Here is a 22706-nt window from a genome sequence, read left to right on the forward strand (position 1 = left end):
GGCCCAGGGCTCACTCACAGGTGATTTCCTCGTGGGTGAATCCCAGGACCCGCAGGGACTCCAGCGTCTCCTGGAAGAGCTCCCGCTCCTGGCCAGCAGTGGACGATGGCCCGTTGGTCAGGAAACGGTAGTGGGAGCACGGCTCCAGGAGGAGGTCGGCTGCAGGGGGGCAACGAGCAGAGGCCAGGGTCAAGGGTACGCTCTGGGATCAGGCTCACCTCCCGGCTTCCTCAGTGGCCACCCCAGGGTGAGCGTCACTTCCTCCACTGTCCAATGAGTGAGGATCCCTTCCTCACAGCTCAATGGGAAGAGCCAGGCATGGAGTGGGTGCTGAGCACACGAGACCTTTCTCTTCCCTCCTTCCATAGACTCGTGAGTCACGGAAGTGCTCAGAGCAGGCAGGGACCCCAGGTCGGCAGAAGCAATGGGGCCAGCGGGTGCCTGAGTCAGCAGAGGCCACGGGACAGCAGGGGCCAGTGGCAGAGGGCGTGTGGGTTCAGAAGCCACTGTGAGCAGGAGCCTGGGTGAGGGAGGGCCGGGGGCGGCCCAGGCTATAGGATGGAGTGAGGGCGCCAGGATGAGAGGGAGCCTAGGGCTGCGGGGCCCATGTGAAGGGGAGCGGTGGACAGTTCCACAGCCAGAGGGTGGGAGGAGCCACAGGAAGGGGAGCCGTGAGGTCGCAGGGGCCAGAAAGCCACACACACCAGGACCGCTGGGGCCCACGAGGCAGTGGGGGCTGCGGCAAAGCTGGGTCATGGCGGGACACGCTGGAGTGAGCAGAAGCCCCCGAGTTTCAGAAGAGAAGTGAGTGTGAGCAGGAGCCGCGTGGCCACATGGCAGAGGTGAGCAAGACCCAGGAGGAAGCTGGAACCAGAGGGCAGCAGAGCCTGCTGGAGAGCATGGCCGGCGGGCAGGGTCCTCTGCTCGGCGAAAGTCACAAGGAGGCAGAAACCAGGGAAGAGGGTCTGGAAGCGACAGAATCCACTGCCCAGCAGGAGCCTGATTAAAGCAGGTGCTCGACAAACATTTGTGCTGCCCACCTCCTCCTCCCCAGGGCCCGGCCCCCCAACCCCAGGAGCGCCACACTGACCCTTGAGCTGCTCTCCTGCGCCTGCGAGCAGCTGGTAGAAGATGTGGAAGCTGCACTCATCCTTGGCCTGGCGGATGGCCCGTGACTTCTCCAGCAGGTCTGGGTGGAGGCGAGTCAAGGGGCCACATGGGGGGGAAGGGGAGGGGACCCGCTGGCCCCCATGACCCGGGCTGCCCTGCTATCCCGGGAAGCACAGTCCTTCACAGCCCAGGCCAGCGACCTTGCCACTAGTCGGATGGGTGGCCTTGGGCATGCCACTTAAGCACTGGTGCCTCTGTTTCCATCTGTGCAAGACTCAACAATGACACATCGATGAGCTGCTATGCAGGTGAGTAATTATGTGTCAGATACCTGGAGCGGTGCCTGGCTTGCAGTTAACCACAGGTAAGAATATTTCCTGCCATCGTGAACCTCGCTGCCTGTACAGATATTGGAGCTAAGGGCCCCACCCTTGTAGGAAAGTCATATGGCACAATTACACACTCCAAGTCAGATAGACACCTTAAAGTAAAACAAAACACCTGATAACTCATTGGCCCCTGTGTGGCCCATGTTCGTGGACCACTGAGCATGCGTTTGGCATGAGAGGCACACTGCAGGACCCACCCTGGCAAGTCTGGCCCAAGATGGGTTGCAAAGCCACTGACAGGGAGTCTCAGGTTGCTAACCTGCTCAGGTGAGACTGGGAGGATGGGGAGAGGATGTCCCGCAAGGCAGGGTGGGCAAGGGAGGCACACGCAACCTGTGTGACCCTGGGGGATGACAGTCCCAAGCCTCAGTGCCCTGTTGTGTGTAGTGGAATGCGAAGAGCATCTGCCTGGCAGGGCTACAGAGAGGCGCTCGGAGATACCACGGACAGCTCTCTGGAGCAGCTGGGGCACGGTCAAGCGCAGGACCACCCTGGGGCCAGTCCGATCTCACACACTGCCACACCTTGCTGCATATTCCGCGACTCCACGAGGAGAGGACTCTGGGAGCGGGCGCTGGTCCCCCACGCTCGGCTCCATGAGCCCTTCCCTCTGCTGACTGCTCAGCGTCCTTTCTCTGCAATGTCAGGGACGACCCCCAGCCCCCAGCAAGGCTGTGCTGGCCTTTCTCAGAGAAGAGCAGAAACCCGGCCTCCTCCCTCCACATGGAGATGCTGCAGCCAACCCTTCCCAAGCTTCCAGGACCCTTCCCCTTCTACAGAGGGGAAACCGAGGCAGTTTCTGAGCAGCAGGGAGCCAGGGTTCCCTGGCATGTGGGCACCTATTTCCCTGAAGTGGTGATGCCCCAAGGGCCCCCCTCCTCAGCCACACCCTGCACCCCCCTAGACACCCTCAGGGCCGCAGGAGGATACAGGTCTCAATGTTGGCGCCCACGATGTACCCGGCCACATCGAAGTTGATGCGGATGAATTTGCCCTGGGAGGGGAGAGGGTAGGGGGGCTTAATGAGGGCCTGCTTCCACCCTTAGACCTGAGTGCACCCCTGACCGGCCCTTACCCGCCTGCCCTGAGCCAGGGCTGCCTGTCCACTCCATCTCTCTCTCTACCTGAACCCCACTCCCATCATGAGGGCCCAGGCCCAGTGGGGAGCTTGCTGGGGGATCCAGGGCTCAGGCCCTTCTGACTTCTTCTCTTAGGACCCCGGGCCCCCCTCCTCCCTCAGCAGACCCGCACACCTCCCCGCTCCCCCGACCCACCACACCCAGCTCCTGTCTCACTGTCCCGCAGCCAGGCCCGGCCGCCCCCAGCACTCACGAATCTGGAGGAGTTGTCATTCTTCACTGTCTTGGCGTTGCCAAAGGCCTCCAGGACGGGGTTGGCCTGAAGGAGCTGCCGCTCCAGCTCACCCTGCCGGGGCGTGGAAGACGGTGCATCAGTGAGAATGAGGGTGCGGGCTGGCCCGGCTGCGGGGGTGTGGGGGGTGCTAGCTGGCTGCGTGTCTTGGGGGGGGGCCTCTGTGCCTCTGGGAGTGTGCCTGCCTCCCCCAGTCTGGGTTTTGCCCTTCAGTCTATTGTGCAGGGAACAAGGAAACATCTCCAAGAGACGTTGTTGAGTGGGAACAAAACGAAACGAAAGCACAGGGGGCAGAACAACACCTACAATGTGATCTCATTAAAAAAAAAATAAATTGTGAGAAAACACCACAAAACAAGACTCCCATCTCAATAGGTGTATATACATGTTTGCAAACATTTAGAGGAAGGTCTGCCAGTGCCACAGTGTAAGCCACTCCAAGGAAGAGGCGGAGAGGGGATGCACTTTATCTGAGTTTGTGGTCTGCTGCTGTCGCTACAATGAACACAGTCATACCTCACTTGTAGAATTAATTAAGGAAAAATGTGTATATCCATGTAAAGTGCTTCAAACTGCCCGGCACAGAAATGGCAGGCATTCAAGAAATGGTAGGTTTCCCTCCCCAGCCAGGGTGGTCTGTGGCACGATCTTACTCTGCACTTCCCTCCAGCCACATCGGTGCCAGAGCCAGGAACACAGTAGGTGCTTGGTAAACAGCAATCCCCTTCCCCTCCATTCTAGCCAGGCTCTCAAGGGTGTCAACTATTTCTTTAAACTCCCTGTGAGCCCTTGGGCTCTAGCCTGAGCTGGGCGTGCACCGTAGGCCTGCAGTGAATGGCAACGTGGATCTCTGGGTTGTGTGAATTCAGTGTCTGTGCACTGTGTCTCCACACACCTAGCAGATCACCAGCAAATGGCAGTTTGGGTCTCTGGGGTTGTTGCACGCTGGTATCTGTGGCCAGACTGCACACACAGTAGGCTGCACTAAATGGTAGCATAGGCCCTGGGTGTGTGCATGCAGTAAGGCTGCCATAGCATGCGGGGGGCCTGGTGTGCATGTAGCAGAACCACCATGAACAGCAGTGCCTTGGACCCAGGCTGCCAGGGAGACTGTGGGCTGGGGTGACCCAGGCAGCATGACTCAAGGAGATTCCCTGCTACTCACATAAGATATGGTGCTGGTGGAGGCCTGAGGAAGTCACAGGAGACGAGACATGGGCCAGGACGCGGACCAGGACACAGCACATGGAACGTGGACAGACACAGGTGAACCGGCAGTCTCAGGTGGCAGCAGGCAGGGAGAAGGGAGGGGCTGGGGAGCTGGGCATGTGGAGTGGGGTGGCCTGGGGGCACCACAATGCCTGGGTTTGAATTGCTTTAGCTCTGCTTGGCTGTATGACCTCCAATAACCAACTCACCTAGGCTGTGCCTTCAGTCTCTCATCTTTAACACAGGAAAACAATGCCCACTTGCTGGGGTGTTAACTTAATGCAAGCAAAGGGACTTATAAAGAAAACCTGGGCATTGTGGGTGCCTAAATCAGGCCTGATACCTAATAGATGCTCAGGAACATAAGCACCTATGATGTGCCAGGTGCTGGGCCAAGAGCCAGTGAGGACAAGAACTTGCCCTTGCATTTCTGTGGGCAACTTGCCTCTGCTCCCTGCACTGTATCAGGCACATAGTAGGTGCACAGGGAAGCCAGAAGGACCGCACATGGCCTTCCATGAGGGAGACAGGGAATTATGGGGGAAAGCAGAGCCTGAGATGGAAGGGGCACTGCTGGTGGCCGTGTCCAGAGGCAGGTCACTTACCGGCACTCCAGGCTCCTTTCTGCCCTTTGGCGATGATGCCACATGGGCGAGGTACTGGATGACCTTCTTGGTGTTTTCTGTCTTCCCAGCCCCAGACTCCCCACTACGGGGAAGACAAAGGGAAGCAAAAGGAGTCGGCAAGTGCACCAGGCAACTCCCACCCATTTTAAGCAGAGCCACACCCAGCTGAGACCCTGCCTCCCCCGAGAAGTCCTTCAGGATTACTCACGTGCAGAGAATGGACTGATCCTCACGATCTGTAGGGGACAGAGAAGTACATGTCACCTAGGAGGGTCACTCCAGCTGGACCCTAGCCCTTAACACTGGCCACCCCTTTTCAAAATAATTCCTGAGGACTAAGGAAAACCTTAAGTTTTGATGTGTGACCCTCCTAGATTCTAAACCCCCACCCCAATTGAGCCTCTTGCTTGCGGTGTGACCCTGGGAAAGCAGCTGTCCCTCTCTGAGATCAGTCTCCTCACCTGTAAAATGGAGAGAATAAACTCCAACTGAGCAGAATATCATTCATTAAACAAGCTTCAATTCGAGCCCCTACTGTGTGCCGCCTCATGCTGGGTGTGTGAGATTCAAAGACCGGAGAGTGAGACCCTGGACCCCAGGGCTTAGCCCTGGACACAAACCAGACCACAGAAGGGTAGTGATAGTGACCAATGGCCTCTTGGCAGGTCATCTGCCCAACTTGATGGCAGAGGGCACAGCCCAGTCCCTGTGTCTCCCGCAGCACTCACCCTGAGCTTGACTCAACCCATCAACAAATGTGCACGGACCACCTACTAAGTGCCAGGCACCAACGGTGGAGGGAATCAGCAAGGTCCCTGCCCTCCTGGAGCTTCCACTTGAGTGGTGGGGTAAAAAGAACAGAGGTTAAACCAAAGAGGATCTGCCTGTTGTGTGGAAGTGGGGGTCTTACAAGCTTCTAGTGGGCAGAGTCCAAGGATGCCGGTAAATACCTCCCAACGTCCAGGACTGCCCTGTGACGAAGAGCCATCCAGCCCCAAATGACAATAACGCCAGCAAGGACAAACCCTGGTCTACAGTAGGAAGCAATGGCAGGAGGGGTGGAGGGCCAGGAAACCTTCTCAGGAGAGAGGACATTTCAGCTCAGCCCTAAAAGACGAGGATTCAGGGAAAGAGAAATCCAGGTGCACGGCACAGCCAGTGCAAAGGTCCTGTGGTGGGACCAAGTTGGAGATGTTTGAGAGACAGAAAGGAGGCTGGTGGAGGGGGCAGAGCTGGAGACACGACAGATGGGTTTGCAGCCCACAATGACAAGTCTGGATGGTTTCTGAGCAGGGTGGAGGGCCTCTGGGTGGTTTTAAGCCAAGGAGAGAACTGCATTCAATGGGACCTCAGAGTTATTTAGCAGCCTGGTTTGGGAGCCATGCTGATGTGTGTTCAAGGCCCAGCCACCTCTCTGCTCCCTGTGCAACCTTGGGTCAGTGTCTGAGGTGCGCTGTGTCTCAGTTTCCCCATCTGATAAAAAGTTCAAACCAGCCCCTACCTCCCAGGGTTGTAGGAAGAACCCAGAATGTTCAAGAAGTTCATACACACTAGCTAGTACATAATGCCCTTCTGCGGCCTGGTTTGCGTCCAAGGCCTCACTCTCCCGTCTTTGACTTTCACACACCCGGCATGAGGCAGCACACAGGAGGGGCTCAAATTGAAGCTTGTTCAATGAGTGACATTCTGCTCAGTTGGAGTTTATTGCCTCCATTTTACAGGGGGTGAGACTGAGGCTCAGAGAGGGACAGCTGCTTTCCCAGGGTCACACTGCAAGCAGGAGGCTGAGTTGGGGTGGGGTATCCGAATCCGGGAAGGCCCCACATCAAAATCCAAGGCACTCAGCCCAAGGCGGGGATGTGATGCACAGTGTGACCCACAGGGAGGCAGCGGTCAGGAGCCCTGGGGTTCAAATCCCACCTCAGCCTCCCACCCCTCAGTGGGACTACGGGCAAGACCGCACTGCTCTGTGCCTCAGTTTCCCCATCTGGAAACCAGGGATAATGAGCACACCTATTTCCTGGGGTTGCTGTGAGGGTAGATGTGTTCATCCGTGAAGACTGCTTGGCCTGGTGGAAGCACAGGCCCTTCCTTCATTTATCCCAAAGACATCATAATCGCTATGTAACAGTAGCTAAAAATTATCACAAAACTAAATATGCAATAAATTAGACTAATGAAATAAGGTAAGTGTTCCCTATCCGTAAACACCAATTTATACTGTGAATATAAAAACATTATTAGAAATACGTTCTACTGCGTCAAAGTAGCGGGGTGCTACCTCCTGCGTATTACAGCCGTGGCTTGCAGACTCAGGTCCGCAGCAGAGTCCCAGGAGGGAGCTGGGCACCGTGAACACATGGACTGGACTGCTGAGCCTCCCCCCGAGGCCCCGACTGGGCAGGTCTGGGGTGGGGCCCACGTCTGGGCTCCTGACCGTTTCCCAGGGGCTGAGGCTGCTGGTGCGGACAGTACACTCTGAGAACCGCTGCTTCATACAACGCACATGTTATTTTAACACACAACAGAACTATGGTACCTACTAAATGACTGAAAGATAATATGTACAATATAAATATACTGCTGCATGCTATTATGTTATAGGACAGAAAGCTATACATTTTAAAATCTTTCACATGTATTTAATATATGAAAAAGACCTATTAAAATAGATGATATATAATAAATATATAGTAAGGGCATAATGCGTATTACATGTGAGTTATGTAATTATTCCAGGACTGATCTACTTGTCATGGGGTGGATGGCAGCCCTTTGAATGGACAGCCTTGTGCAGTGTACAACCTGCCTAGCTGTGCAGAGCAACCCCATGCTACTCATTGCCTAAGGGGCTGCCATTTTACCCCATGACAATGTAGGTAATGTCAACAATGTAAATAGTGAATGAAAATACTCTATGAGTCACTGCCTCAAGAGAAATTTTTGCAGAAGCCTGGCACCAGCTGGCTCCTGAATGATGCTTGTTGAGAGAAGGGGTAAACACAGAAACAGATAAAAAGAGGCCTGTCTGGTAGGACCCAGAGCCTCACCCACTCAGCCCTCTGTGTTCCCTATGGCCCCACAAAGAAGCCTCACAGAATCTGAAATCCTTGACCTGTCATCTGATCCTGACCTCCAGCCAAGCCTCCACTGAAGGGCCACCTCAGCAGCCTCAGCCCCACACTCACCCTGCAGCATGCTTCGGTAGGCACCCTCAGTCACTGCGTACACGTGGGGTGGCACTTCGTGGCGCTTCTTGCCCCGGTACATCTCCACAATGGCCTCCGTGTAGATGGGAAGCTGCTTGTAAGGGTTGATGACGACACAGAAAAGGCCAGAGTAGGTCTGCAGTGGACAAGCAAGGAGAGGGCCTCAGCTGCCTGCCTGCGGCCCAGAGGGCAGCACGGGGCTGCTGCGTACAGCTGGGGAGGATGTACACCCATCAAAGGGGTTGCCATTTACACCACAACAATGTAGATTAGAACCTTTCTCACAAACGCTTTCAGGCTGATGTAGAACAGAATCTTTCCAAATTGCACAGAGGTGTTGTTATGGGTGAGGATTCCCCCTGAGAGGGACTGTGGCCTTTAAGCCAGTCAGACCTGGGTCACAGCCTGGACGCACACACACGTGACAATGACCTCGTTCAGGCTCATCTGCTGCACCCATTATAAAGGCAAAAGACTGGAAATGACCTGAATGCCTGTTCGTTCGTACGATAGGTCCTGTGACGCTCTCAGGGTAGACATCCAACTACCTCCAAACCTCATCCAGTCAAAGGAAACAAGGTGGGAACTGCTGCCTTTGAAAAGGATGGAAGAGGAATGTGTTTACGTATTTGCTTGCATACGCACAGCCTATCTCCGGAAGGGCTCTTGCAGCACCTGCAGCAGCTGATGTGCGACAGGAACGTGTCAGGCGTTTCTCCTGATAACGCTCACAGCTCCTGCTCACACGACTGCCTGCGGTACCCTCTCATTGGAGGAAATGCTAAATTTCAGGTTCAGGGTGCGGGGAAATGAAGATGGAATTCTTTCTTTGCATCCAAGTTCACAGATTCCCTGAATGGGTCTACACACCTGTTGGGCCTGGGTTCAGGATCCCGAGCGGTTTACTGTTCCAACTCACACAGAGCATGGGATGGACCAGAGGCGCTCAGGACACACAGAGGCAGTTAGGCGGTTGCAGGGCTGGTTGGTCACCTAGCTAAACTAGTTTAGCTAACCAGCTGACTAAGCTGGCTGGAATTAGCTAGCTAAATTAGCAAGACAGCTGCTTAGTAGCTTAGCTAGTTAATCGTTAAACTGCTCGGCTACTCAGCTAGCTAGCCAGGGTTACTTAGGTGACGAGTAGCAGCCCTCCTTTGCTCCGGCAGCTCGTGCTCTCCAGCCGCGCAGGGTGTGGCGTCCCAGCTGCCAGCCTCGTAACGGCAGGAGGGGTGGTGGTGGCCAGACGGGAGCCGAACAACCGGTTTGCTGGGTGTCTGTGCACTCGGCCTGGAAGAGCTGTGAGCTGCTCCCGGGAGCTCAGCTCGCAGAGGGCGGGGCGGCAGGACCGCATTCCCTGGGAGGGTATCTCATGGCTGCTGGCGCCCCGGCCCCCACTCCTGGCGGGCGGAAGAGCCCACTCCCCACGTCACCCCCCACGCCGGCCACACCTCGTCGCCTGGGCAACAGCCCAGACTGCATCTGAGCTGGCTGCCAAAGCCAGCGGACAAAGGGCAGAGGCTGGTGCACCCGAAGAGGGTTGGGGACGCCTGAGTCACTGCACAGCTGGGGAAACCTGGCTGGAAGGGCTTGGAGTGGCCGCCCAGCCCCCAGGACTCTGAAGGCAGCCCAGCCCGGCGACTGTCCCTCAGCCTCGGTGTCCTCCCCCACTCATTACTGAGGCTGCAGGGGATTAAGGGAGATAATGAATAAAATGCAGCTGGCCCAAGGCGGGGCCCATGAAAGGCACTCCAAAATGGGCCCTGAGATTCAAGTCACCCATCCCACTTGGGCGTCGAGAGCTGGCTTGGACTTCAAAGCCATGGCACCCTGGGTTTCTAGTCCCGTGTGACTTTGTACAAGGGACTTGCCCTTTCTGAGCCTCAGTCTCCAGCCCAGGACACTGGGGCTTTTAACCCCCACCACCTAGAAGGAGGCTGAGAGTGAAACGCTGTGACGTGTCTTCCAGTGTCTCAGAGAGCAGGAAGCACCTTGCTTAACAAATGGGTCCCCTTCCTGCCCCAACTATCCCAGAGAAGGATGGAGACTGAGCAGCTCAAGGCCAAAGAGCCCCTTAATGGCAGACACTGGGTTACTGGAGCCTGGGTGCCCCACTTTCCGCTAGGCAGCACGGCCTTTCCAACACCAGTTGGACAGTCAATGAACATTTATTAAGCAGACGTCAACAAGGATGACTTGAATCACACCTCTAACACCGTCTGCTGGGCGGCTTAAGCCAGCACCTTAACCGTTTCGGGTCTCATTTTCTTACCACACAAGAACAAGAATAGTGCTTCCACACAGGGTTGCTAGGAACCATCCACAAATTCATGTTGCATATACAGGGCTCAGCCAAGGCCCCAGAACAGTGTGTATCTTAATACATTAGCTGTTAACTACTACTGGGCCAAGGGCATCTCCTCTCCAAGCTGTGGGAAAAGGAGGTGATAATCCCTACCTCACAGCCTTATGTGGAGGGGTCTGGTTAACAAGATCATACTGGAAAGAAGTTTAAACCAGCACTAGACAGAGAAAGCAAGCACTCACTGAGTGCTAAAATGACTGCTATTCAAGTCCAATTCACTTACAATCTGTGCTTCCAGAATCTTCTATCTACTTTCATTTGTCAGTCCCCAATCCTCTGTCCTGGGCCACAGCCTTAGCTCAGGCCTCACCATCTGCCCCACTGAACTTTCCCAATAATCTCCCTAGTGGATAGAGAATGGGGTCTGGAGTGAGCCTGGGTTCAAGCCCCAGCTTAGCCACCTCCTCACTGTGGGGCTCTGTTCAAGTTGTGGCCCCTCTCTGAGGCTCACTTTCCCCACCTGCAGAATGGGAATGGCAGCAGTTACCTCACAAAGGCGCTGTGAGGATTCAGAGTATTTACTGAAAGACAAAGAGCAGCTCAACATTTTGGGTGTCCCTCTGATCACCCCGTCTTTGGTGAGGTCCGGAGAAGTGGCGTGGGCAGCAGCCTTTCACACAGCTTGCAAAAGCGAATGAAGAATCAGAAGGGCCCAGTGCAGCCTACAGCAGGGACCAACCCCACCTAGCGTCAGACAACCCTCGATTCAGATCCCACACTTGCCACAAGCTGAGGGGCCTGAGCTACCACTGACCTTCCCCTCCTGCCCAGACAGGAGTCAGAATTCATACAAATGTTTTAGTTGTGTGCTTTGTGACCCTCAACAGGGTGGACATCAGGGCCAGCTTATTTTTATTTCTGATATATCCCATTACTCGCTTAAATATTCTTCTGTTACTATCCTTAAAGTTGTGTAGTTTTTGAAAATATAAAACCATCCCTTTTCCTTTTAAAGTTTTGGCTAGGTATTTTATGATTTTTCTTATGGGACCAGTATAAATGAGCAAGGTAATGAGACCCTATACCTCTAACTGGTGTTTGGAGCATGACCCTGGGCCAGCTGCCTGGTTCCAAATCCTGACACAACTCCTTCATGTCTCTGTGACTTGGGACCCAAATCACTTAACATTCCTTGACATCAGGTGATAACAGTCTTTGGCCCAGAGGTGAGCTGATAACCCACACGCAACACTTAGAACAGTACTTGGCACATTGTAAGTGCTCAATAAATATTTGCTAGCCACCCATTATTCTTCTTCATTCCTGTGGACATTCCTGTCAATCTCTCTAATCCTGTTTGCTTTTAATAACGCTTTGGCTGCCCAAAAGAACCGCCCTGGAAGCTTATTAAAAATACCAATGCCCATGTCACACCCCCAGACAGCCTGATTTAAATGGGTTGGGTGGTTCTCAGGTGTCAGTGTTTTCAAAGAATTCCCCAGGTGATTGGAACGTGAACGCAGGGGGAAGAACTGCCGCTCTAGTCCATCTGTTTGCTGTAAAGGTGATGTGAGGGATATTAAATGCTTAACAGGGACCACACTTCCATAGTCTACCTCCCCATCATCAGTACCGTCCTAATGTCAAGAGGCGTCACAGCAAAGTGGTAGAGGCTCGAGCCAGACTGCCCTCGTCTGCCATGTCCCACTGCACGGCCTTGGTCAAGGGACCTGGCCTGTCTGTGCCTTGGTTTCTTTATCTGTAAAATGGCTACAAAAGGCCTTATAATCATGAAAATGCATCAAGACAATATATTTTAGAGTGCCTGGTACATGCTTAAAAACTGAGTTTTTACTGTTATTAAATCTCTCGGGGCCTCAGCTGCCTTTCAGATAAAATGGGGATAATAATAGACTATTTTGTATAAGGTGAGACGAAGCGAATTAATAGATGGGAAAGCATTTAACACAGGGCCCGGCATGCTTTTTCATCTGCAGCAGTTCTCATTCACTATTATTACAGACTCAAATCCCTTTCTTAAAATCCTTTGGATGTGTTATATTTGAGAATTCAGTTATTTTAAAATATTTTGGTGCATAATAAGGTGTATCTACAGTATTATATTAGAGGGCACCCCCAGTGGGACCCAAGGCAGTCCTGGTAATCCGGTAATTTACAATTTGGCAACTCAGAGGAGGAACAACACACATGGGATACAGACTGCAGATGGCCTCCCGTTTGGCTACCTCAAGCCGACACGCAGCTCCCCAGCCCCGCAACGCGCTCGTGGGCAAGGGCCACTCACGTAGATGAGGCCGGAGTAGTACCGCTCGCGGAGGTTGTGCAGCACCGAGGCCTCGTTGAGGCAGGTCAGCTCGGCCATATCCTCGGCCTTGCTGAACTTGGGCGGGTTCATGCGCTGGATCTGGTCGCGCGGCAGCCGCAGCCGCCGCCCGCTCTCTGCCAGCTCCACCTCGGCCTCCTCCTCGCCCTCGTCCCGCAGCGCCGCCGCCTCGAAGCCGTGCAGCTCGGAAGGCACCCAGACGAGGCGCCGCGCCGTCCACTCCACCTGCGGGGAGGTGCCCGCGCCCCCCGGCCCGCCCCCCACGGCCGGCCCGCGGGGCGCGAACAGGAAGGGCTGGGCGGCCTCGGGCACTGGGCCCGGCCTGGGGGGCGCCTTCCGCCCGGGCGAGGACATGGTCACTGCTGCCATGGTCTGCGAGGGGGAGAGAAGAAGGCGGAGGTCAGGGGGGGGCTCCATGCCCAGCCCCACTCCCACAGGCCATTCCCACCGCCTTTCCCCACCAGACCTCTATTTACACTTCTGCAAAATGGGCAGTTGAAATGGAGAATCCAAAGCGGATGGGGTTCTAAGTATGAGATACACACCAGATTTCAAAGGCTTAGTACAAAAAAACGCTCATTTGTATTTTTTGTATTTGACGACATAGTGCCATACTATTTTGGATGTATCAGGTTACATAAAAATACCATTAACATTAATGTCACCTGTTCCTTTTTACTTTTTTTATTTTTAATGTGGCTCCTAGAAAATGTTTAATTACACACTTGGCTTGCATTACAATTCTATTGGACAGCACTGCTCTAATCCCAGGAGATAGATGAAAAGATATTAAGTAAATTATACAGTATGTTCAGAGGTGACAAATGCCAAGGAGAAGAATAAGCCAGGGGATGGGGGATGTTAGCGTTGAGGGGCGTTAAAGTTTTAATTGGGGTGGCCAGGGAAGGCCTCTGATGTGGCATTTGAATGAAGACCCGAGGCAGATGAAGGCAGCAAGCCATGGGAACATCGGGAGGGAAAGAAAGAAGTCCAGGCTGGGAGAATAGCCAGTGCAAAGGCCCTGAGGCAGGAACGTGCCTGTGTGTCTGTGGCACTGTGAGCAGCCAGTGAGGCTGGAGCCAAGTGATCCAGAGGGAGAGTGTGGTAGATGAGGTAAGACTGGGGACAAAAGGGGCCAGATGGGGTCATGGTGAGGTCCTTGACCTCTAAGACGTGAGCCCTCGGAGGATGGCAATCTGATTTTTGTCATTCAGGTTCCCAGACACCTCAGGTCTCACCCAACGGAACAGACTGGAATCTCATCCCTCAGTTAACAGTGCCCCCTGTGACCTGGCTTCCTTCTCTGTAGTGGGGCGACCAGCCCCACTCAGACCACATTCCCTGATGCCCCTCAAGTACCAGGCTCTGCCCTGGGGACCTGCAGGTGAGTTAGATGGAGCCCTACCTTTAGGAGCCCCTCGTCTGGGGGTTATCTAGTCTCAACAGTCACAACCCAACTCTAGCTCGCTGGGTGAACCAGACCGTGCCAGACCCCTCCCCACCCTCAAAGGGGCCCCAGAGCACAGCAATTCCAGAGCAGTCTGAGCACTGGTCAGGAACAGGATTCTCCCCGTTCACCGTGCCCTGCTCCTCAATTAGTCTGCCTCTGTTCTCTGCCCCTGCCTCCCACTCCAGGCACAGCACCCTCCCGAGGGCTCCGTCCCCCCACCCTCAGGGCTCTGCCCCTGCCCTCTAGGCTCCCACCTCCAACGAACTCCTGCAGTCCCTCCAAAACCCAGCTCCTCCTGGGGCATCCCCCCAGATTTGGTCCCCTCTGACTCTCATCTCGCCTTCAGAGCCTCTCCCACCAGAAGCTCTGCTCCAGTGCGCCCCACTCCTCCCAGACCCTTCCTCGCATGCTCCAGCAACGCTTGGACCAAATGCTCTTGGGCCCCAAACCCTGGGCCCCTGTACTCAAACAGCACAGATGGCATTTCACTACCTCCCAGGCCCCAAATTAGCAAGGTTCACCTAAGGCCTCCTATGTGGCCCTGACTACCCTGAGCCAAACCCCATCCCTGGGACTTTACCCCCACTCTCACCCTACCCCACCCCATCACTTCCTCTCCAGTCCACGGCCTTTGACCAGGAAAGATTCGGGAGTGTTTGCACCCAGCCCTATGAGTCCAACTTCCTCAGAGCCAGGTGTCCAGGCCCCCAGACCTGCCTCCCTAAAACCCAGGAGTCCAGGCCCCCAGCCTTCCCCTCAGACCAGGAGTCCAGGCTCCCAGCCTTCCCCTCAGACCAGGGGTCCAGGCCCCCAGCCTTCCCCTCAGACCAGGGGTCCAGGCCCCCAACCCCTCCTCCCTTAGACCCAGGAGCCCAGGCCCCCAGCCTTCCCCTCAGACCAGGAGTCCAGGCTCCCAGCCTTCCCCTCAGACCAGGGGTCCAGGCCCCCAGGCTTCCCCTCAGACCAGGAGTCCAGGCCCCCAGCCTTCCCCTCAGACCAGGAGTCCAGCCCCCCAGTCCCTCCTCCCTTACACCCAGGAGTCCAGGCCTCTAGACCCCTCCTACCTCAGACCCAAGAACTCAGGCCCCTCTGACCTCACTGCAGCCACACTAGAGGCGAGGATGCTGGGACATCCAGATTCTGCAGACTGACAGCACTCCTGACGGGGCGGGCCTCCAGGCCTGGGCTCCAAGCAGGGGAGCCCCTCCGACAGCCCCGCCCTCCTTAGCCTGCTGCCGTGCCTCTGCCAGAGCTCATTACCGTCACCAGGGCAGGTGAGAGCACCTGCCTGGGGAGGGGCAGAGACTGCTGGGCTGGAAAAGGAAAAGGAGCCAGGGGTCCACCTGGGCCAGGGGCTGCGGCCCTCAGTGTCGGGTCCTCTGAGCTCAGCCTAACGCTAGGGTTCCCCTCTGCCCCCAGACTCGGAGATCTGGGCCCCCAGCCCTCTTGTCCCTCAGAGCCAGGAGTCCAGCTCCCAGTCCCCTCCTCCCCCAGGCCCAGGAGTCCAGGTCCCCAGCCCCTCCTTCCTCAAGACCCAGGGATCCCGGCCCCATTGTCTTCCTTCCTCAGGACCTAGGGTTCTGGGCCCCCATACCCCCTCCTAGGATCCAAGGACCTGAGAGCCCAACCCCCAGCTCCCCAAGACCCAAGCGCCCAAGTCGGCTCCCCCTCAACCCGCGGATCCTCTGGGCTACCTTGTGGCGCCCGCCAGTGCGGGAAGCGGGAGGTGCGGAGGGGTCCCAGGAACCCGCGCCGCTTCGGCGCTCTCAGGTGCGGCTACCGCCGCGGTCCAGAGCGGGGCGGGGCCACGTCGCGGCTCCGGGAGGGAGCCGGGCTCTGACGTCACTCGGCACCTGCCGTGCTCGGGAAGGGGGCGGGTCGCCGAGCTCCAAGGCCCTCGACGCGAGTATGGGGGAGGCGGGGATGAGCCTGTTGCCAGGTGGGTGGCAGCGGCGGCGGCGGCGGCGGCGCCGAGAGCGGGCAAAGGACAAGAACCCGTCGCGTTAGAGGGCTGTGGACTCCAGGGTTCGAATCCCGCTCAAGCTTTCTGGGTCTCCGCTTTCCTCTCTGAACTGCGCCAGTGGAATAAATAAAGACCATGTGGGAGAAAGCACCCAGCCTAGTGCTTAAACACGCGATGCCTCACGACATCCTGTAACCTCTCAGCCTCAGTTTCCCCAGCCCTGGAATTGGGACACGATCCAGAGAGCAGTGAGTTCATCATGTAAGACCACGGAATGTTAGTCTGGCTTCCGGAGCTTCTTGCCTCATGGGTGAAATAAGGACTAAATAGTGATAAGCGCACCTACTATGTGCCGCGTGTTTTACTGTTCTTAGACCAGCTCTCCGAGTTTTAACTCACAGAATGAACTCAAAATCCGTGATAGGGACGAATCAGCAAGCATCTCCATTTCTCAGATGGGGTAACCGAGGCACGGAGACGTTTAGTACCGCACGCAAGGTCACACAGTCGGTGAGAGGAGAGCTGGGATTCAAGCCCAGCCCGTTCTCTGCGTTTCCACAGAGGGAAGTTGGGAGAACGTACGGTGGGTCCTCAAGGAGGTCAGTTTCCGCTTCCAGTTAGAAAGTTGCTAGAACCTACTTCCCCACCTATGCCGCAGGGACCACAGCCTTCCTTAGGGGACTACCGCGGGGTTAAGTAGGTTCAGGGTCCCAGCACACAGGTGGTCTCTTAAGTGTTTTTCTCATCCTGGTCCCCCTGCAGTCACTACCTCTGTCACGCCTCAGTTTTTCCCTCCCTGTAAAATGGGTACAACTCACCTCGAGTTAATATAATTTTTAAAAAATTATTTAGTTATAAAAATAAAAGCGCCCAAGTACATAGTAGGTGCTCAAATAACGTCGTCCCCCGCCCCTCTGCCTCTTCTAGTCATAACCTCTGTCTCGGTCCGCAGTTTTTACACATGAAAACAGACACTGTTTCCTGAGGGCGGGGGGTTGGAGGCAATGACTCAGGTATTAAAGAGTCCAAGGTCCCAAAGGGAGCCTCACTTTCCCCAGATGCGGAATAGGTGCCGGGCCGCCAGTGAGGACCCCGACCAGGCCTAGCACACAGTGGGAACTCGAGCTGGGGGAGTGGAGACGCCCCGCCCCGCCCCCCTCCGCCGCTGTCCCGCCGCGCGCCCAAGGTGAGTGGACGCGTCACCGCCCCTCCCCCTCGCCCGCGCCGGCCTCCGGGCCCGGGTCGCAGCCCCACGGCTCCAGCCTCCCTGGGCTCAGCCCCGCACCGCCGCCTCCGGCGGGCAGCGACCCCCGGGAACTCACCGGCTTCTAGGGCCGTCCAGAGGCTTCGGCCTGGGGAGAAAGTGGGGCGGGCCCGCCGGAAAATCCCCGCCCACACGAGGGCAGCAGGGGCCAATCGGTACCGGCTGCGACAAGCTACGGCCCCGCCCGTAGGGGATGGGCCCGCCAATCAAAAGGGGTGGTTGGCGGGCGGGGCCAATCAGAAGTTGCAGGAGTGTGCCAGCCGTGGGAAAAGAGCGGAGCCCGAGCGCGCAGCCAGGTGGCGCGGTCGTGGGCGGGTCCCGAGGCCTGACAGGCTGGGGACGCGACCAATGGCGGGGCTCAGGGGGCGGCCGGGCGCGAGAGGCCTGAGGGACCCGCGTGAATGGCCCGCTTTGTGAGCGAGGAATGAATGGGGGCCTTTGTGAGGGCCGGCGTAGGGGAGGCAGCTAGAGGCCGGAATGCCTGGGTCCTCCGGGAACCGGCGGGCAGGAGAGCCGGGAGAGAGAATTCACTTTTGTCGAATGCCGACCGCGTACCAGGCACTCTCCCAGAAGCTCACCCACAGGGGAGGTGTGGGCTATACCGGCAGTAATAATAATAATAATAATGATCTTATATTGAGTGCCCGATGTATGCCAGAAGCTGTACTAAGCGCTTTACCTGCATTAGCTCATTTAATCCTTACAACTGTCCTTTGGAATTGGTGCTGTTAAGATCTACATCTTTCAGATGAGGTAAACCCAAGCTTGAAAGGAGGGTGTTAATTGCCAAAAGTCATAGAGCTGTCAAGGGGCAGAGCAAAGATGAGGCTCCCTCCAAATCTGACTCCAGAACTTGTGCTTTTAACCCCCATACGACACTCAAACGTTGGCTAATGCTTCCCAATTTACAGATGGAGAAACTGAGGCTCCGGAGAGGCAGGTGACTTCCCGAGGTCACAAAGCGAAAGCTCCACTGTATCCCGAGGCGGAGCCCACGTCTGAAGCTAGCCTGTGACTGGCGAGCCCTGCACCATTGGTGTTTGAGCCTTGTCCACATTTTACTGGTGTACACCAAGGCTCCAGGGGGGGCGAGCAGCTAGGGTGTGGGTGAGGTGGACAGGCTGCATGGGAATCATGCCCCCACCAGCCTGCCAGTCTGGCTCTGCTGCTCAAAAGCTATGTGGGTTTGGGCCAGTTGCTGGCCTTTTGTGAGGTTCCACTTGTTTCTGCATCTGTAAAATGGCGACATGGTTTCTCTGCCTCCCCCCTTGCCCCCTCCCTCTCCCCCTGGCCCATAAAGCCCTGCGTGACAGGACCCCTGCCCCTGCCCTATCTGACCTCATCTCTCACTTCTCTCCCCTTCATTTGACTCCAGGCACACTGGCCTCCTGGCTGTTGCTCAAATCCTCAAACCCTCCCCAGGCAGGGTCATGCCTCTGGGCCCTAGCAGGTGCCGTTCCTTCCACCAGGAATGCTTTTCCTCCAGGTTTTGCAAGGCCACCTCCCCCTCGTATGTCAGGTCTTCTCCAACTGCTCCAGTGTTACCTCCTCTGGAGGGCCTTTCCTTCCTATTCTCATAAAACAGTTCCCCTCTTCACTCTCTCCCCTTGACCCTGCTTCGTTTCTCCTCATAGCTTCGTAGTAGTTGTTTATCTGTTTGTCACCTGTTTCCCCACTAGAATTTAAGTCCCACGCAGACAAGGATCTTTGTTTTGTTCAGTGCTGGATCCTTGGGGCCTAGCATGCAGTAGGTGCTCAGTGTTTGCTCAATCAATAGTAAGGAGTCCCTTCAATGAGTTGATGCATGCAAAGAGCCTAGTGTGGTCTTGGCAATGGGAAAAGGCTAAATAAACAAATGATAGTTATTGTTATAGTTCTTAGTTGTTGCCCTACAGCCATCTGATAGTGCAGGAGAGAAACAAGATAGGTACATAGAGAGAAAGCATGGACCAAGGGTAAGAAGCCAGAGAAAGGGAGAGGTTGAGTGGTGAACTCTGGGGAGTAGAGAGACAGGAGGAGACCACTGGAGTTAGGCTGAAGGCAGACCCCAGAGCAAGCATCCAGCTCTTAGTGCATCTGCTCAGCAATGGCAAAGGCAAGTCCTTGTGGGCAAAAAGCTTTGAGATTGTCATGGCCACTGCCCACTTCTTTACAGATGGAGAAACTGAGTGCCAGGGTCGCAGAGGACCTTTCTGAGGGCATCCGCAGTGGGAATACAGCTCATCTGCGTGCCAGGAACATGATCTCATTATCTCAATGCATCCTCATGCCAGTGCTATGAGGTTGGCATTGTTATTACCCACTTTACAGGCTAGCAACATGCCTAGGGGCTTCTGACTGCTCGTGGCAGCATATCTGGGCTCAGACTGCAGGAGGGCAAGCCCCTGAGTTTGTGTTCTTAACCATGACAGAACTGAGGGCCCCTATTACTCTCTGAGGCCAGGGTGCCCTCCACGGAGCCTCCCGTAGTGATGACAACAGCGGCTGCTGTTTATGGAGTGCTGACAGTGTGCTAGACATTGTGGTCTTTGCGTGGATTAACTCATAATAATGCTTCTATTATCCCTATTTGACTAATAGAAAACTAAGGCTCAGACATGAAAATGTCACGTGCCTGAGGACACCAAGGAATAGTTTACATGTAATAAGTCCTATAATCTTCCCAATAACTCTAAGTGGTAGGTACTAGAGTCATACCCATTTTACAGGTGAGGACACTAGGGGAAAGCGGCCCAAGGTTGCACGTCTAGAAAGCATCAGAACATGGATTTGCACCCAGTCTGGCTCCACAGCTTGGTTTGTGGATCACTGTATGAAACACCAGGCAGTGGCTGTGACCCAGGGACTCAAGTCAAAAGGAGGCATTCTGCTGCCCTGGAGCCCTCCACCTACCCTCCACCCAAGGGTGCCTGAGAGGGTCCTCAGGAAAAAGCCCCAACCCATTCCCTTGCTGCTCAAGGCATCCCCACCATGAGTCCATCTCTTCACCCAGTGACTGGGGTGGGCTCCCTTAAATTGTGATCTCCTGGCTGTCAGGGGCTGGATCTGATTCTCCCATGGTATCCTAGGGTGTGGCATAAGCTGTAGGAGAGAGGGGACTCAGGAAACAGGAATGGATGAAACACTGGGGTGCATGTGTGCTGGGCGGAAAGAAATGAGAATGTGGGAACATTCTGAGTTTCCCAGAGGAAGAGAGGGATTCTCACCTGCTGGCACAGACCTTGTTTTTCTTAACTCATAAATACCTTGTGATGCAGACTCGAGTAATGGGCAGCACAGGTGCGGCGGGGGGGAGGGGAAATAGCGGGGAGGTAAATTCATGTATAAAAATTAAATGTTGGAGATGAGAGGAGAGGACACAGAAGAGCCACAGAGGGGCTGCTCTGTGGAATAGAGTTTGGGGGGGAGCTTTGAGCAAAAAAAAATATTGAGGGAGAGGTTTCTGTGCCTCACAGAGGTTAAGGGAACCCAAGTTTAATGGAGAGAAAGGAAAGAGCATGCTAAGTTTCACTGTGGGTTCTGACTGTAATCCCGCCTGGGCACTTTCTGTCTGTGGCAAAGATTTGAATGGTTCCAGCATTTTCTTTTTGGTTGCTGGGCTCTTGGAGCTGAAATTGGCCCTGAGACAAGAGCAAACTGGAGACCTTGTGTGGGTCATGGATGAGTGTTAGGCTTAGTTCCATGACAACAAATGTTTTTTGGATGCCTACTATGTTCCAGGCCTTGTTCTAGAACAGGGGTCAGCAATGATTTTTCTGTAAAAGGCCAGACAGTATGTTAGGTCCTGTTCTTCCTTTGCTGAGAGTTCATCCCAGCCTCCATGCTCACTCAGAGTTAAAGCAAAGTCTTTACTGGAGCCTACAAGGTCCTACACTGTCTGCCCCCCCTTTGCCCCTGTCTCCCTCACCTCCCACCCTTTCCCCCTTGCTTACTTTGCTCCAGTCATGCTGGCCTCCTCCATGCTTCTCAAACACATGGAGGCTCAGCCCTGCCTCAGGACCCTTGCACATGACATTCCCTCTACTGGAAGGCTCTTTGCCTAGATAACCACTTGGCCCCCTCATCTCCTTCCAGTTTGCTCTGATATCACCACCTCCACGAGGGTTCCTCTGAGCACCCTTTCCCCTGGAATCCTGATAACCCTCTCCCACTCTGTTTTCTTTTACCACAGTACTTCGCATCCTCTAGCCTACCAGTGGTTTACTTATTACATTTATTGTTTATTGTCTGAAGGCCCCGACCAGAAGCTCAGCTCCATGTGGGTGGGCATTTTTTGTCTGTCTTGACCCCAGCTGGGTTCCCTGTGTCTACAACAGCTCCTGGCATACATTATATATTCAAGGAGTACCTGCCAAATGAGTGAATGCTTTCCGGAGGAAGATGAAGACCAGAGGAGTAAATGTGCGATCGCAGGGCACGCTGACAAATTTGGATAAATGTCATGAAGAAAAAGTAAAGGAAGATAAAAGAGGGAAGGGGCCTGGGATTTTACTTTAGGAAGGGGACCAGGGAAGGCTCCTGGGGAGGTGACATTAGAGTGGAAGGATCATCTGACAGTGGACCCTGATGAGTGAATAAATGAAGGCATGGATGTGTAACTGATGGAATAAAGGAATAAACAGATGAGAGATAAATGGATGAATAAGGGAACAGAAGACTGAATGGATGGATAAAAAAATGAGTGAATGGGAGATATACACAATGAATAAATAAATAAGAGGGCAGATGGATGGAGGAACCAGTTAATGTGTAAATGGATTGCTGGATAGATGGACTGAGGACGGACAGACGGATGGATGGATAAATCATCTTCCATGCCTCTACACCTTTGCATGTGCTGTGCCTTCTGCTTGTTAGTCCCGCGCTCCATCGCTCCCTCCCGGGAAAGTCCAGGTCAGCTTCCCAATGCCCAGTCTGTGGCTGGAGTGTGTAGAAGGCTCCCTGGTCCTACTCCACCCCCATCCTATGCCCAGCCACCATTTGCTCACTCTCCTATTGATGCTCTGATCACACTAGACTGGAATCATTTGTCCACTGGTACCTTTACAGCCCAGCAGTCCTTCTAGGGCTGAGCCTCTCTCAGTTATGTCTGTGTTCACAGCACACCTAGCACTGGGTTGGTACATAGAATGGGGAGGGTCTCCAGAGATGTGTGCTGTGCATGTGGGTGAGGTGTGGAGTAGGTCTCTGAGCCTGAGGTCCAGAGGCAGAGGCCTCAACAGCATCACTGGCCCGGGGGTGGGGGGTGGGAGGTGAAGATTTGAGTGCAGCACTTGGGTTGTTGGCTGTTCTGAGTGAAGAAGTGTCTGCACCTCTTGCATCTCACCTGGCCCTCAAAATCCCCTGAGGCTAGGACTCCATGCTGTGTGATCTTGTGCAAGTCCCTTCCTCTCTGTGGGCTTCAGTAAATGGAGGAAGGAGCTCAAACTAGCTATTTCAAGGCCCTTATTTAGTGCCAACCTTCTAGGA

At 54.9% G+C, this 22706-nt stretch overlaps 1 protein-coding gene across 6 annotated transcripts in view; it reads right to left on the minus strand.

Annotated features, from left to right (window-relative positions):
* MYH14 (myosin heavy chain 14) overlaps positions 1-22706 on the minus strand; it is an 85900-nt gene that overhangs the window by 57753 nt on the left and 5441 nt on the right. The window contains exons 1-11 of one of the 6 annotated variants that reach the window (XM_037025717.2): positions 15705-15825; positions 15105-15323; positions 12522-12932; positions 7894-8050; positions 4914-4941; positions 4685-4787; positions 4036-4059; positions 2832-2924; positions 2430-2493; positions 1091-1189; positions 19-159 (exon numbers count right to left, since the gene is read on the minus strand). In XM_037025717.2, coding sequence (XP_036881612.2) covers positions 19-159; positions 1091-1189; positions 2430-2493; positions 2832-2924; positions 4036-4059; positions 4685-4787; positions 4914-4941; positions 7894-8050; positions 12522-12929 — 1117 coding nt within the window. In that variant the 5' untranslated portion in view covers positions 12930-12932; positions 15105-15323; positions 15705-15825. Of the gene's footprint in view, positions 1-18; positions 160-1090; positions 1190-2429; positions 2494-2831; positions 2925-4035; positions 4060-4684; positions 4788-4913; positions 4942-7893; positions 8051-12521; positions 12933-15074; positions 15324-15704; positions 15828-17295; positions 17393-22706 lie in introns of those variants that run through there. The other 5 variants (XM_037025715.2, XM_037025718.2, XM_037025716.2 and 2 more) reach the window with 5 other exon arrangements.

Source organism: Manis javanica, chromosome 17 (assembly GCF_040802235.1).
Source record: "Manis javanica isolate MJ-LG chromosome 17, MJ_LKY, whole genome shotgun sequence".
Taxonomy (NCBI): domain Eukaryota; kingdom Metazoa; phylum Chordata; class Mammalia; order Pholidota; family Manidae; genus Manis; species Manis javanica.